This window comes from Phaethon aethereus (genome assembly GCF_964289735.1).
Source record: "Phaethon aethereus genome assembly, chromosome: 18".
Classification (NCBI taxonomy): Eukaryota; Metazoa; Chordata; class Aves; order Phaethontiformes; family Phaethontidae; genus Phaethon; species Phaethon aethereus.
In genome coordinates, this window is record NC_138594.1 from 2,636,264 (window position 1) to 2,651,758 (window position 15,495).

The 15,495-nt window shown below is 37.6% G+C and overlaps 1 protein-coding gene across 1 annotated transcript in view; it reads right to left on the reverse strand.

The window, feature by feature from the left end:
* The window catches only part of MYH10 (myosin heavy chain 10), a gene marked incomplete at both ends in the record, with an annotated part of 68,819 nt that overhangs the window by 21,785 nt on the left and 31,539 nt on the right, over window positions 1-15,495 (reverse strand). Inside the window, 14 exons of the mRNA XM_082008145.1 lie at window positions 3-111; window positions 723-883; window positions 983-1,052; window positions 1,391-1,512; window positions 1,801-1,994; window positions 4,445-4,507; window positions 5,605-5,719; window positions 7,531-7,704; window positions 9,543-9,716; window positions 10,117-10,269; window positions 10,711-10,829; window positions 14,296-14,391; window positions 14,691-14,834; window positions 15,389-15,487. Coding sequence (XP_081864271.1) covers window positions 3-111; window positions 723-883; window positions 983-1,052; window positions 1,391-1,512; window positions 1,801-1,994; window positions 4,445-4,507; window positions 5,605-5,719; window positions 7,531-7,704; window positions 9,543-9,716; window positions 10,117-10,269; window positions 10,711-10,829; window positions 14,296-14,391; window positions 14,691-14,834; window positions 15,389-15,487 — 1,793 coding nt within the window. The remainder of the gene's footprint in view (window positions 1-2; window positions 112-722; window positions 884-982; window positions 1,053-1,390; window positions 1,513-1,800; window positions 1,995-4,444; window positions 4,508-5,604; window positions 5,720-7,530; window positions 7,705-9,542; window positions 9,717-10,116; window positions 10,270-10,710; window positions 10,830-14,295; window positions 14,392-14,690; window positions 14,835-15,388; window positions 15,488-15,495) is intronic.

The window sequence follows — 15,495 nt, forward strand, 5'->3', positions numbered from 1 at the left end:
ACCTTCGTGAAGACTCTCCACCACTGCCAATGCCTAAGCTTTAAATATGCAGCACAATTCCTCTGCAGGATTTTCAGTGCACTCAGTTGCTGTTGTTTCTTTGCAAAGGCCCTGAAGACAGAAAGAGCAAAACATTTCATGTTAAATACAGCTGAGCATCTGTCCGTGTTTTTAATTTTTAGGTTACCCAACCCCAGAACACTTGCAGACCATAAATAGGCTTTTTTTAAGTTTCAGTGACTACACTGATTTATGAGTACTCATTCCTTATATGAAAAGGCAGCAAGAGCTGGATTCACTATTTTCAAAACGATAATTATAAATGCTATTTGTTCTTACTCTTAACAGATGTTTTTCTTAAAAAGATAAAATCAGGATGGATTAGAGGCTGAACTGTTGTTTAACTTCAAAAGAGCAGCTTTCCAGACTATCTCTAAGAACTTCCAGTGGAGCAGAAAGAGATTTTTTTGCAGCCACTATCTGTACCGTGAACAGCTGCATGTGTCACAAAGGAAAGATAAAGGATAGAAGATCTTGCTATGGAATGAAGGTACAAATTATTATTATGAGGTGAACATTCACCTATTTAGCCTGGATACAACTACAGTTTATCAGGCAACATGCTGAATCTCTCCTGAAATGGAAGTTTTAATGCACAGCTCCCTATTAAAGAGACTTAAGATGACCATGAGAAAAAAATCAAACCACAAGAGCACACATACTTCCTAGCCAGATATCCTCTGCAGACTGCCTGGAAGAAGATGATAATGTCTGTGATCTTCAGATCTCGTTCTTCTTCTAAGTGTGCCAAGACACCAGCTCGGAAAAAGATCTTGCTCTGTCCAATTCTGTATAAGTTGGGGTCTAGCTCTAATGCTCTGATCTAAATGGACAGGAAGCATGTTGTTTTTACATCAAAGGAAAGGACAATTTTTGTTTCAACTTTTCAATGTTTTAACAATATGTAGGTATAAACACTTACCATACGCTCACACGCTTGCTTACCATCCATAAAACCTTTTGGAATTGCATTGGGAGTAAGGATCTCATACCTTTAAATCAAATGAAGAAACACCTTTACATTCAACAATAAGCTATATTATTATAAGCCCATAAAGCTACAGTCACCAAGTGCATGGCTAAGGAATTTCTCCAGAAAGTTTTTCCAGGAGCCCGTTTTAGATTGGTTTCCCCTTCCCTAGTGTCCTTAGCATAAACTTGTAGTATTTAACTGCTTCAAGTTCAAGCCACTGTAAGACCTCACAAATGGCTTTGGACTTTCTTTCGGTTGAGTTTGGGGGGAGGAGGGGGGTGGCAAGGCAGAGTGTCTACAATTATTTAACAAGGAATTTTATCTCATAAAAGCTCAAAAGACTGTTCCTGCTGTTACCTCTGTCTAAATTCCTGGAACACTATCCTGTTTGGAAATCCTTGTCGACAAATCCTTATTCCTTCCAAAACACCATTGCAACGAAGCTGATCTAGAACTAGATGTGGATCCAATTTTCCAGCCTGGACAAACAAAACAAGCATGATTTTTAGTCTTTTAATTTGTATTCATGAATAAACTGTAGTTTAAGTAGTTACTTAGTAGTTAACTTCAAGCTACTCTCTAGGAAGTCAACTATCTACATAAGGGGATGTGTCGGGAATACTGAGAAGATATTTGACCAGTGTGAAAACTTTGTGAAACCTGGCTTCTGATTTCAAAAGGAAGACACAGACAGCATGCAGAACTTAAAATGCATGTAAAGATTTTAATAAAGAGGAAGAATTAAATGAGTGGTCTGTAGTACATACCCTCTTTTCATGATTTGGAATGATGCAACGAACAAAATTGGGATTAGTGTTTCGGAGCGTTGCCATCAGCTTGGTGAGAGATTCTTTATACAGTTGGCCAACAGTACGAAACATGCCCTTCTTGGTCTTGTATGCAGAGCCAAAAGCTGTCTCTGTTATTCCAGTGACCTGATCCAAACCCACAATACGATCCACTGGGAAGGACAAGAGAAAACAATTAAGCGGACTTTAATATTTGTCAGGTATAAAGATAGGCAGAAAGAGGAGCAGAAAGTGCAGCAGCAGAAGCTTTGTGGAACAAATGACAGAAGATGCCATCAGTAGGCAAGGCAGTCAGCATGTACTAGGGAGGCTGTGCAGAAGCAGTGGAACCAAAAGCCACAAACTTATACAGCAGAATAGAGTAGCTTTAGTAGGTACACACTAAAACATCCAGCTCTTTACTTGCAGTTCTACATGACCAGTAAAGCCCTTTTTTTTTATTTTAAGTTAACTTTTAAGAGACAGAAGGTTGCCTGGAAACTGGCAGTTATCTGAATTCTTACAATGCACAATATTTCTGGGTTGAACATTTGGAATTGGACATCTGTGCAAATTTGCTTGACATGAAGAGTCACTTATAGTAATTATATAGATTAAATCTGAGTTTCAATGAATATTCAGAAGTGTTTTGCAAGCATATCTATTTACAGAAGAGTTGGAAATAGTGTTATTTCAGTGACGAGGCAGGGGGAACTATCTGTCAGACTTCTGCTAGTCTGCTATTTTGAAGAATTCTTCCAAGTTTTATATACAACTACAAAGATCTCCCTAGTCAAAAGACAAGTTTCAAAACAGGAAAACTGCACATCAAAGCACTTCAAAGCTGCCATAAAGCATCAGAATATAGATATTTCTTTGATTTTTGAACATTTTGGATCTCTATGGTTTCTTCTTCAGAAGCACAAATTAGAAACCTGACTGCCATCATTAAAACCTTTAGGCCAAAAACATGAACATGATTCCATGTGCATGTCAGCAATTATTTAAACAACTCATTAAAAGAAAAAAAAAGAACCCCACACAGGTGGCTTAACACCTTCATGGTTACAGTTGGCACTTCTTAGTACTGAGCAAATACACAACATATATTGGTCCTCCATGAAATCCAAGCTGACCAACCAAAAACATGCTACTATATGTAGGCTACAATTTGAAAATAATTTAATTCAAACCAAAGCAGAGGGAATTATGCTTTACTACCAGGATTAGTTTTGTATGTGAGAAATAAGTGACAGTATTTTATTTCATACTCATAATCAACTGGTTTCCAAAGGTCTATAAAAAAAAGGAAAATTAAAAGCAGAAAAATACAGGGCAACAAGTTTGAATAATCACTTGTAAGTCTTGCATGTGGTATAGACCAGAGCCCAGATCCTCCACAGAGTTTTGAACACAAGAATCTAGGCAGCTATTAAAGTTAAAAGAATAAGTAGGTAGCAAGTTGTTCATAAGATCATAATCACAAATAGTTACTTTGAAGTAGAATTCAGTTCTAAACCAGAAATGGGATAGAGATTAACGGGAATCAGTCTTACAGAGGACGAACATAAAAGCTTGTAAATATTAAAAACCCGCACCTACCAGACACCACTAACGACTGGGCACCATTCAGCTTTTGTTTGGCTACGTACTTTTTAAAATTTCGTTAATATGTCTGTTAATTGCACATCTTTTGTTTTGCTCCCCTCTGTCCTCCAACTATAATATGATTATATACATTTCCATGAGGATTATTAAAGTTAAATGTAAGCCTTCCTTATAGGTTAAAAGCAGTCATTGAACAGCTTGACTGAACAATCATCCATTGGCTAAAGCCTCTGAACCCTCTAGTAATTACTACAGCAACACCACTACTTCCTCAAGTATGTGATGTATCATGAGTAATGGAAGATAAACCCAAGTAAAGATCGAAAGTGTGGAGGCACAACTTTCACATACACATACTTCTAAACTTAGGGAGAGGAACACAAAATGGATGAGGAAGAGGTTGGATAAAATATCTAAAGCGTCTTCAAAAAAGACATTCCAAATAAGTGAATTGGTTCATTTCTCAATACCTCAAAAAGCATGTGCAGCTTTTACAAAGGGAAATATTAAAATTAAGAGGCTTTTAACTAAAAGAATAATTCCAACAAGTCTGGAAGAAGATTATTTCACTTACTACACCCACAACAACTGTGGCACTCATTTTGATACTTCAATACATTGTTCAGCTCTCCTCCCAAAAAATACATCCACGTTCTAAAATGTTCCAGAGTTTTGTCGATGTTGGACTGCAGAAAGAAGCCTGATAGTGTTACAAAGCTTATGCATTCTCTCAAATGCTTCGAGCTACCAGAATTATCACTTAAGAAGCAATTCTGCATCTCAACATGGAACTAGGAAGCAACAAACCTTTTTATCTGCAATGCATAAAATATAGATGCTATATGTATGCAGCAGCAATTGAATAGGTATGCACTCAGAGACCATTTGCCTTGTGGAGGTATACCTAAGTTTGGCATGAAATGAAAAGTTCATGCAAGCCTACGAGCAAAAATGGTTTTCCTGCAGATACAACAGCCCTGCCTTTAGTAGGCCTACTGTTTTTATATCCATTCACCTGGTGGATCATGAAGACCAGTAATATTGTCATAGAAACAGGCTCTCTGAATATTCTGAATCTCTAAGGCAGAGAAACAGCAAAAACAGAAAGACAGAAGAGCAGATACACAAGACACTTCAGTTAGTATACAGAACAGGTTTATCAATTGCAAACAGACTTATCTGTGCTATAAAAGCAATTAGGCCGCAACATATTCCATGCACATTTCAATTATCTGTGGAAGCAGGTTTTGCTTATTCGGACCAAAACGCTTTTGCTTCTGTGTGTTTACTCAAAAGGAAAGGAGCAGATCCCCAGTCAAAAAGTTCTTAATATATTCATTAAAACTGCTCTCTGTAGCTGAACCAAGTATTCCTCAGAATACGAGGGAAATGCAGTCTCAACCTACAGCATTATCTATATCACAAGATTAATTTCCTCCTGGAATAAGAAACTACAAGATTTATATACTGTGGCATGTAAGTGTGCTCTAATTAATACACTGTGATGTTAAAAACTAGAACAGGAAAGTTCTTTTAAGTATTTATTTGGCTATTTCTGCTTCTTGGGGTATTTTGGTAAACGTGTTGATAAATACTTCGAAGCTGATGTGCAGGTAGACTAGCTAAACAGCAGCGTACAATTAAAACAGGAAAATTGCATTTGATTTTAATATGCAATATCTAAGCACTAATATGGCTGTTAATGAATTTTATTTTAGGAGATACAGATTTCCAGGATATGACCCACCACTGCACAAGAAACAACTGTGCTGGCGCTCACATAAGACAACATTTTATTAACAGCAAGTACCACTATAGCTCTTTACGTTCAGGACTTAACTGCAGCAGTTCAAACTAAGAGTTTTAGACAAGATTCTACAGGTGAAATTTGACACAGGGTAACAAGTACCAAGCAAGTATCAGTTCAAATAATGAACATGAGAAGCAGCTACTCAGAAATGGTACATGTGCAAGGGACCATAGGTGCAACCTAGCTTCCTTTTTGTACTTTTCACGCTAAACAATAGAGAAAATACTGTAGATATTTACAATGTAGAGGTGGAGGGTAAGGAGGGAACAGGCACACAGAATAACTCATCCAGCAAGGTTAAAAAAAAAAACCAAAAAAAACGTTATCAACTTGTGTACTCATGTACTCAGAGCATGATTTCTTACCATCCTTCCAAAGCTCTGCAACAAATTTGTCAGAAGACTGGTGCAAGAGTGTAGCCACATTGTCATTCAGGGGGTCCATATTCTTCATCAACCACTCATCTGCCTTGTAGTCTACCTGTGGAATAGCCAAGTTGTACATGATCAGATAAACTACCGGCTTTAGTTTTAAATTTACCAGCATTAAAAAAAAAAAGCTTTCAAAAATACTATACTGATGTTTTCCTCCTATTGTCTTCTTGACGTTTGCTCACTATGAGTTTGTTGCGCCTCCTAAGAACAGCTTTAAGTACCACAAAAAGGTAATTATTCTTTTGAAAGAGTAAATGGGAGTTTTATTAAAAATTTAGCAATCTGAATTTTTCCTTACTAATAGCTGGTACACATTTTCAGCCTGGTGTTATTGCCAAACTACGGCTTCACTCTTCACCGTGAAGATGTAAAAACAACTCCAGTATAGGTCCTAATTACTTTATCTAAATTACTAGAGAGCAAATTAAGGATGTGCTGCAACGTGTTGGGGTTTTTTTTTTTAATTTCACTATAGCAGTTATACTTAAACACTTTATACTGTAAAGAAAACAAACAATGCTCTTACCTTGAATGAGCCAGTTCTGTGGTTTGCAATTAAACTATAGCTCAGCAACTGAAAACTCAATGCTGCCAGAATGGTTTCAGCTCAACCCAAAAGAGCGCCCTAAAATTCCATAAGCCCAACAAGACCTCTATGTAGACGAGCATACTTTTGCTTCAGAGTTTTCTAGTTTTAAATAAGGGCTTTGGAAGGAAAGCTACATTTAAATGCTTCCAGCATCCAAACCCAAATTAAGTCGTCTTAGTACTCTTGCAGTAAAAGCTATTTTACAAACGATTCTAGTTTTTAAGGAAATACGTGTTCTGACAGAAAATTGAAAAATGCCTTCTATCAGAGGAAGATATGCAATGCAGTGCCAGTATCCCAGAAATGCCCACTCCGTTTGGCAGAAGTAAAGCATTCTTCAGAGCAAGTACTTTTCAGTAGTCAGGCACCAAGCTGTTTCACTTCATTTTGATTACCTAAAGGTAACCTTTTGTTTCACAACTAATCTACTATTAACTGCAGTAACAGTTATTTCATTATTGATTTAATTATTTCTAAGTTACTCGTTTAAATATTGATACCGTAAAATGTATAATTTCTTTATTTCAATTTTTTCCACAATTATCTACTTGGCACCATTGACATCAAAGAATAGATAACAACAAGCCTTTAGTACTTTCAATGAAAATTAAAGGATGGCTCTTAATCATTCGCACAGTTTCTTTTAAATATCAGGGCAAAAACTGGTATTAGGATAAAGTTTGAACTATTTATGAAACTAAGTACATAGCATAGCCCTATGGGATAGAGCTGGTGATCACGAAGGCTGCACAAAATGCTGACAAGAATTGCATAGTTGTTTCATGGACCTGTTCACATTGCAGCTGAGCTCCATTCCCTCAATGGGAGAATAAAGATTGAACTAACAGTAAAAATGAAAATATATCAGCTTACCTATAAAAGGTGATATACAGAAAATTTCTCGTGAATTGAGGAGATAAAAGTGAAGAGGGTACTGACACGGCCCTACTTCAAGCACTACTATCAACTGGGAAACATAGATATTCAGAAGATATTCTTTTCAACGCAAGTCCTGAAAAAACTCACCTGTAAGGCCTCACAAGAAAATTAAAGGAAACTGAAATATTTGCTTAAATTTAATATTAATTTATATTTTTCACTTCTGTCTATTTGGTAACAAGAGTTCCATCGGAGCACTCCTGAATATGTTCAAGAAAATGAAACAAAGCCACCCTCCTGCACAAGTATTTCTAGATTTGGTAGCTATACCATGTAGTACTTTCCCAAAACCAATATTTCAAACCAAGTGTTTATCATCTAACTCTTACCTTCCCTGCATAGTGAATAATGCAGAAATCTGCTTTGTCCTTTAACTGTCTTGGCTTTTGGAACTTGGAGTGGGTTCCTTGCTCTTGGACCAATTTTTCCACAAATGTCTTGTCAGTAGCTTTAGGGAACCAGCATTCTTCATCCAGTAATGCTAACACACCAGGAGGATTTGCCTGAAATCCAGTTGGATTTAACCTGTGTTAATATTTTTTACATATATCTATATACATATATATTATCTTTTTTTAAATTCCAGTATTTAAAACACACCATTGAATGCCACAATAAGAAGTTGTCTGATTCAAATTTGATTTAAATTAAATAAGCTGTGGGGAAGTCCAGTTCAACAAACAACATTATGACTGGTTGAAGTAAATTCATTCCAATGTATATTGGGAGCCAGACGTGAGTGACCTGATCTAGCACTGACTAGAGCCTAGAGACTGGAATAGATGACCTCCAGAGTTACCTTCCAAACATTTCTGCAACACGTACATACACAGCAGCTCATCCGCATCTCCACAGTAATTAATGTCATGCTTTAATGTGGGCCAAACTGAAGACAATTATCCCTCCCAGCCACCTGATACTGCTGTGGCAGCCAGCGAGCCTCCCTGGCCAAGCCCCGTGTTGCTATCCAGTAGCAGCATCCAAAGAGATTCAGCAGGCTTAACTTGAGCAGCCAGCATGGTTTTATATATTCCCTCTCTTTCCATACAATTTAAGCACTCCATTTGGAGGTTTGTTTATTCTTAAAGTGAAGTAGGGAACAAGCAACACCTGTATTTTGCAGCTGTCAAATTGTTTGACAGGGTCCTTTTCCTCAGGGAAGACAGACTGATGTACACAGGAAAGCAATGGAAAAAAAGAATTTATAATAATTTGTACTTCAAAAGTTTCTAGTGAATGTAAAGTTTACACATTTGAAGAGAGATGTTTCCATGTGCCTACTACATGGCACCACATCTACAGAACGATTATGAAGGTACTGACATTTGCTTTTAAAAAAAAAACAAAATCAAGTAATTTGATCCACTTTAGGACATTCACCTAAACATCTGCATACTGACAGCATCCACACTTAACGCCCTCAGGCTTTTTGGCAGAGTTTTTATGTTCTAAGGAGGCAGAAGTTTCTGAAGTTCCACACACAAAGTGCAAACCTTTGATAACTGAAACAAGATTTCCCTTCCCCTTCTCTAATGAAAAACAAATGTGGCTCATGGGCTTTTCTGCTCTTCAGGATGCATAGCATCAGTGGCAGCTTATGTGTATTCTAGAATACACACACAGAAATGTAGAGTAGTACCTGCAATGCCCTAGGCTTAATTTAACATGTCATAAAATGATTTTGACAGCATAGTTCTGGGGTGTAACGAATTACAACTTTCAGGAATCATGATCTTTGTTCTCCTCCCTCTCCATTCCGCAACCCAACTGCTCCTCCTCTTCTTTGAAGCCCTCTTCAGCTTCCATTTATTGGGCAACAAGAAGAATATGTTAAAAAGCACAATGATTAAAACCACCTTTAAGATATTGCTTTCCTACTCGCAACGCAGATTTATGGGGAAAACTCCACCCTAAATGAAGTTTCAGAAACTCTTTTTTGCTATCGATCTCAAATGAAGTTTACCATAAGTCTTGAAAAGCTTTCTAACTGAGCCACCACTCCAAAGCTCCTGTAACGCAATGATTTTGTTTCATATGAAAGTGAGAGGACTCAAGACTTTGAGACTTGAGGACTCAAGACTAGGGGGAAAAAAGTATAAAGTAGTAGCTTGATATCTTTAGCTCAGTGTTCTACCCTAACATCAGGGCAAAATCCCATAAGCATAAATCCTTTTACTAATACATGGTATTTTAGACTTTGGATTTCAGCCTTCAAGTTAATTCACTTTTTGTGACAGGTCTGCAAGAAATCTCTGTACAGTCCTACAATCTGCAGGCAGTAAGAGAAAAACCCATAAATGGAACCTCTTCTCCTTAGAGCATTATTAATGCACAAACTTACAGGTCTTTCGATTAAGTCAATGCAAGGCTGCAGATCCAGTCCAAAGTCAATGAAATTCCACTCTATACCCTCCCGTTGGTACTCTTCTTGCTCCAGGATAAACATTGTGTGGTTAAATAACTGTTGAAGCTTCTCATTGGTGTAGTTAATGCAGAGTTGCTCAAAGGAGTTCAACTACAAAAATAACATTAGTGAGCACGAATAATTCAGTGACAGGATTTATCACATATCTGGAAGTCAAGAAATTGACCCTACAAGGAAATTCCCCCAAACTCTGCAACATTCAAATATATTGTAAAGAAAACTGCAAAACACATTATTCAGACCTCTTACGTTCCCCATTACATACAATTAAATAACGTATAGTAGGAAAAACCATCACAAATAAAAGAATGCTTTAGACTAAAGTATGACTTTTTGGCACTGTAATTTAGGGTTGTCAAAGCATTTGCATGCTACAAAACAAAACCCTCCTGCAGCCTTGGAACATGCGTATATTATGGGGCACTACACTTAGTCCTGAACACACAGTAACAGGGAAAAGATTACACTGATAAGCAGTGTTTTGAAGTACCTCAAAGATTTCAAATCCAGCAATATCCAGAATTCCAATAAAAGACGCTCCCTGTCGTTTGGTCCTGTCCAAAGCTTTATTAATGCGGTGAACAAGCCAGCGGAAGAGGCGTTCGTAGGTGGCCTTCGCCAAGGCTTCCACTGCAAAGTCTGCCTGAAAATCCAAACAGGAAAATTTATTTACCCTGGAGAAGTCCTCAAAAGAAGAGACACATGTATGTTATCACAAATAACTAAGTAACAGAAGAAGTTTAATGGAGGTAATACCACGGAGGAATGAAAACAAGCAGTAGAAACAATATGCAGTTTGATTAATGTTATGAAAAATTGGTGTGTTTTTTTTAATGGAACAGTTTAAAAATAAAAAGCTGTCTGTACATTCGATATGTACAACAACATTAAAGGATGAAGCCAGCAGAAGGCCAAGGAAAGGGAAAGGTTTCTCCTATTCTATTATTGATTTTTACCATATAAGAACATTTAATAAAGCTTAAACAAAGTCAGTGGCAGTACACACTTAATTCCAATTTTCTTTATTAAGATATCATCAAGATGAGGTATAGTTTTGCTTCATCTTTAAAGCACCAAAACTTACTTGTTCTTTGGTCTGGGCTTTCTGAACGTAGTCTCTGCCAACTTTGATGCGCGGCGTCAGTATGGCCCGGGTGAACTCCATCACGTTCATTCCCAGTAGGTGGCAGAGTTTCTGTGCGACTGGAAATCAAAGTAATAAATGGAAGCATTTAAATCCTCCTCCCTCCACAGCAGCCAGCAACATCGGTGAAACAAGCTACTGACAAGGACTGCCATACACCAGCTCAAAAACCGAGCTGCCTTTTGACACAGCAGTCAGGGAGACACGCGTCTGGCCTGGGGACAGAGCCACCCTACCACACAGCCCGCGTCTGCGGGGCCACCCACTCGAAGGCCGATGGAGCTCTCTACACAAGTACGCCACGGAATTTCTCAGCCGAGCACAGAAAACACTAGATGTCATGAAATCGCAGGAAAGTCATGTAACAGTCCACAGGCCACGTACAAGAGTTCATTTTGTTGCTTTAATAAGGAACATTCATTTGCTCATCGCCAGAGGAAAAAAAAAAAGCACAGTATGAGGACATCACACATCAACTCCATCATACTAAAGGTTGCTTTTTCAATTTAGGCAGGTATGCCAGTGTCATGCTTCTATTACAGACTATATCAAAATACCTACTTAATCTACCTAAAACAAGGGTTTGTAATAACGTAAGCAGCAGCACACTCTCTTTAGACAGCATGAACTCTCCTGGTGATGTTAAGTAACATTATTTGAAGTCACCCACACCATCGTTACATATTCTTGCTGCATCAATCCCTTTTTCTAAATAAATTTTCCAGTAGGTTGTGTTTATGATTCCATACTTCTAAAATTGAAAGTGACGCTAAAGGTATTTTTAGGTCCGGGTAAGCGTTGCCCTTTAGCAGGAAGCCCTCCACACTCTCCAGTATTTTAACCCCTTATCTTTGCAATCTGACAGCTCGTTGTTTTACTGTCAAAACAAAAAAGCTATTTTTACAAGTCAGCATCAGAAAATAAATTTTAATGCCAATATATACGAGCTTCCTCTGCTTTTTTTTGTTTGTTTGTTTGCTGATATTAAAAAACACTACTACTTGCTCTTAATGTTGAGATTCTCTGTCTGGCCACATATTCATTAGACAGGTTCATGAATCAACACACAGCAAGCAGTGAAATTACGAGTAGCATAAAAATTGAACACTCACTTCAGCTACATACCTGCATTTCTGTGCTTTGAGTATTAAAATACACATCAGCAGATCAGATACAACTTACAACCTTAGGTGTCAAGTAGCAAGTGCTGTCAGGATCTTTAAAAAAAAAAAAAACCCAAAAAACCCAAACCCGAACTTGAAAATATTAAGTAGCCATGAGCATCAGCTTGGTACTGTGGCATAATGGATACTACATAAAGGATACTATATAAAGGATACTACTTTTAAGGAAGAAGGAGGTTTTTCCCCTCCCTGTGCAATACTCCAAACACTACACTCAGCTCCTCTTTCATGAACAAGTAACATGGAATTTACTGTCCCTACACCTCCAGTTTGTAATAAACCATAGCTCAGGTACCAATAATAACAATAAACCACAGTAGAGCTAACAATAAAAATCACATCCGATTCAGACGCTAAAGGAGGCTGTAGTCAAACCTCTGAAATGCTGGCTAAAGGAAACAAAACCATTTTCAAGTCAAAGCACTACTACTTCGAAGGGTAGGACTGGTTCACACGATTTCAGCTTGATTAATCTTGAATTTTTTAAAAAATGTAATTCATCTTGTTTGCTTATAACTGAGGAAGGTCCATTTAAAAGGTGCGATTGTAGAAAGCCTTGACTATCCTGACTTGTGTTTTATTACTATTGGGTTTTGGATATAAAATTCTGAACTATTATAAAGCAAAGATACTGAAAAGCTCGTATCATAGTTGAAACATGAAATTTTATAATGTTTCTTATGAACGTCTGCCCTTTCAGCAGAAAGGCTTCTTCCAAATCAGGTAAGCATGAAATGGTTCTCTAAATAGAGCTTCTTCCTCCTCTTCATCGATGAAGGCTCTAAGGGTGTCTTGCCATCTCTTGTATCTATACTGAAACCGTTATTTGTTTATCTACGGGGTAGAAGTCACTTTCCATATTCTTTGAACAGGTTCACATCTCCACGACCCATACAAATTCCTTTCCATCTATAGAGACACTAACCTGACCTATTTCAGACACATGCCTCTAATGAGATGAATCGCTATCAAGACAGTCTGGAGGACACTAGGAAAACCCATTACTGTGAAATGTGACAATACAGAGGACAAGAAGGAAAAGATCAGTTCTATTCAGCATCTTCAGAAAGATACACTAACAAAGACCACATAACCAAAGAAAGTAATTTTTAAATATAACAGAACAGAAACATGCTTTAACTATGATCTGAGCTTTTCAGCATCTTTGCTTTATAATTCAGAATTTTGTATCCAGTGTTATAAATATCCAATAGTATCAATATATTTAAATTCTGAATTATAATACTGGATATATGTCCCAAAACTAATGGTAATATAACAGAAGTCAAGATAGTCAGGAAGTAAGAAGCACCTGTATCTTTCTATACCACACCTTCTAAATGGACAATGACTCAGTTGAGTTGTCCAAGCTGACACTAAAAGCCAAAAAAAAAAAAAAAAAAATATCCCTCAGCCAACCTTTTTTCCTTACTGCAAAACTGGAAGTGCCAACTGCCAGCACCAACTGCCAGCCAAATATTGAGTCAATGACTATTGACCTTTAATCCATACCTGCCTGCTGGAGTACTTTGGGCAGCAGGCCACTGCCCTGAGAAGTGACAAAAATTTTGGACATTGCAAGCAACCTACATGCACAGCAATTTAGGACAATTACGAAATGAGACACAGACAAGAATTTGAGTTGTACATGTGCACAACTGAATGATGGCTCTTACTGCTCTTTCCGCTGATATCAATTCTCAAAGCTGACTTCCCAAGAGAGCATTTAAAAGGCTGGTACTGGAGTACTAAATTAAAAAACTGAGATTTGCTTCAGCAGCTTTTTTTTGATGAAGAAATATACTCCTCAAAATGCTGATTGCATTGCAAGTACCAGCTGATAGATTAAGTCTTAGTCACAGTGCCATGCCGCTTCAGAAATCAGTTTTCTAAATACAGCATTCTTCTGTTCAGCCATTTCACTATGGAAGTTGTGCTTGGCTCAAGGGCTCTTATCATTGGCAAGAAAGCTACTGTCAAGAACCAAAGAAAACAAACTGATTTAAGCATTCACTTTTTCCTAGTGCTTAAGTCTTTGTAGATAGCAATAAACAAGACTCCAATTGAAATACTTGTTCAAAGTTTAGAAGCAATGCAAACAGCATAAATTCCATTGATGGATACTTAAATTTGTCCACATTATGGGAATGTGAGAGGTTTAATAATTGCCTGTTGGCTACTACCGTAATAGTCATGGAATCTTTTTGGCACAGAACGCTATCAAGGAAGCTCTGAAGACTGTTCTGGGGTTTTAAAGATATTAAAGATATGCACTAAACAAAGGGCAGGAAGCAAACTACAGCACAAGTTAAAAGAAGCCATACAAACGTGATCAACTTACCAGTATTCTCTGGCATAGAAGCTTGATCAGTATTTCTCTCTTTCTTAAAGGAAATATTTCCAAATTGTAGCACTGAAGACACCACTTTCAGCATTGCTGTGTTAACAAAAGACATATGCAACAGTTTCATTGAAAAGGGCTCAATTTAACAAATCTTTCTTCTGTTACTTTCCTTCCAAATTCGAAGTATGAGTTCAGAAAGGAAATAAAGTTTGTACTGTACTTTTTGGACAAATGGCTTAATTCAGCTCTAGCTCATGTTAAGCACACATTTGCTGCAGGCTGTCAAGACACTGAAGCAACATTCAATTTGGTGGCATTAAATTAGCAAGTGTGTGTGCGTGTGAGCCAGAGAAAGAAGTACACTTTAAAATCCAAAAGGCTCAATAACTTACACAAGATCTCATCATGCGAAAATCCCATGATATGCATGGCTTCCATAGTCTCCTGAAAGTTATCCTTGTCTTGTTGCCCAGGAATGGGGATGTAGCCATTAGATAAAAATCTGTAATTGTTAAATCCTTCAAGCAGCAAGTCAGCTGTATTGGGGGAAAGGGGAAGAGACAGAAAAACAAGCTAAAGAAATGCTGTTCACACCCACCTGTGCTCTGTTCTCACTAAATGCACAAATTATGCTTTAAGAAATCAGCTCCTCAAATACAGCTACAAGCCATTATACCAGGTTCTGAAACTCTAATATGAGTGTGCCTTGGAAGCTCAAGCCAGATTCACAGAATCTCTATCTGTAGCAACCTATATTAACTCTTTAGTGCATTAAGTCTGTAAACAGAACATTACCTGACTCAGATCTAGCATAGTCTCAAATCCCTATTTGGAATATCCTAAGAGTAGTATCTCTTTTGAAAAGTAATGGACACAGGCAGAAATGGATTACCACATCAAGGATGCTGAATACCGGTTTATCTAATACAGAAGGAGAAAGTGGATCAATTCTGTACCTTCATAGGTTGTGATAAGCAAAACTCTAACAGAAATTCCCAGTTACCAAAGGGAGTGTGGGGGAGGAAGAGTAGAAGATAACCAACATAGTACACAGAAGCAACATGTTTACAAAATGAGATTCTCAACTTACACTTCAGGTGTTCTCCTGCTCCAGCTAGTAGCTGATAGAAGATATGAAACGTCCGCTCATCTTTAGCCTGACGAACAGCGCGAGACTTTTCCAACAAGTCTGATTAT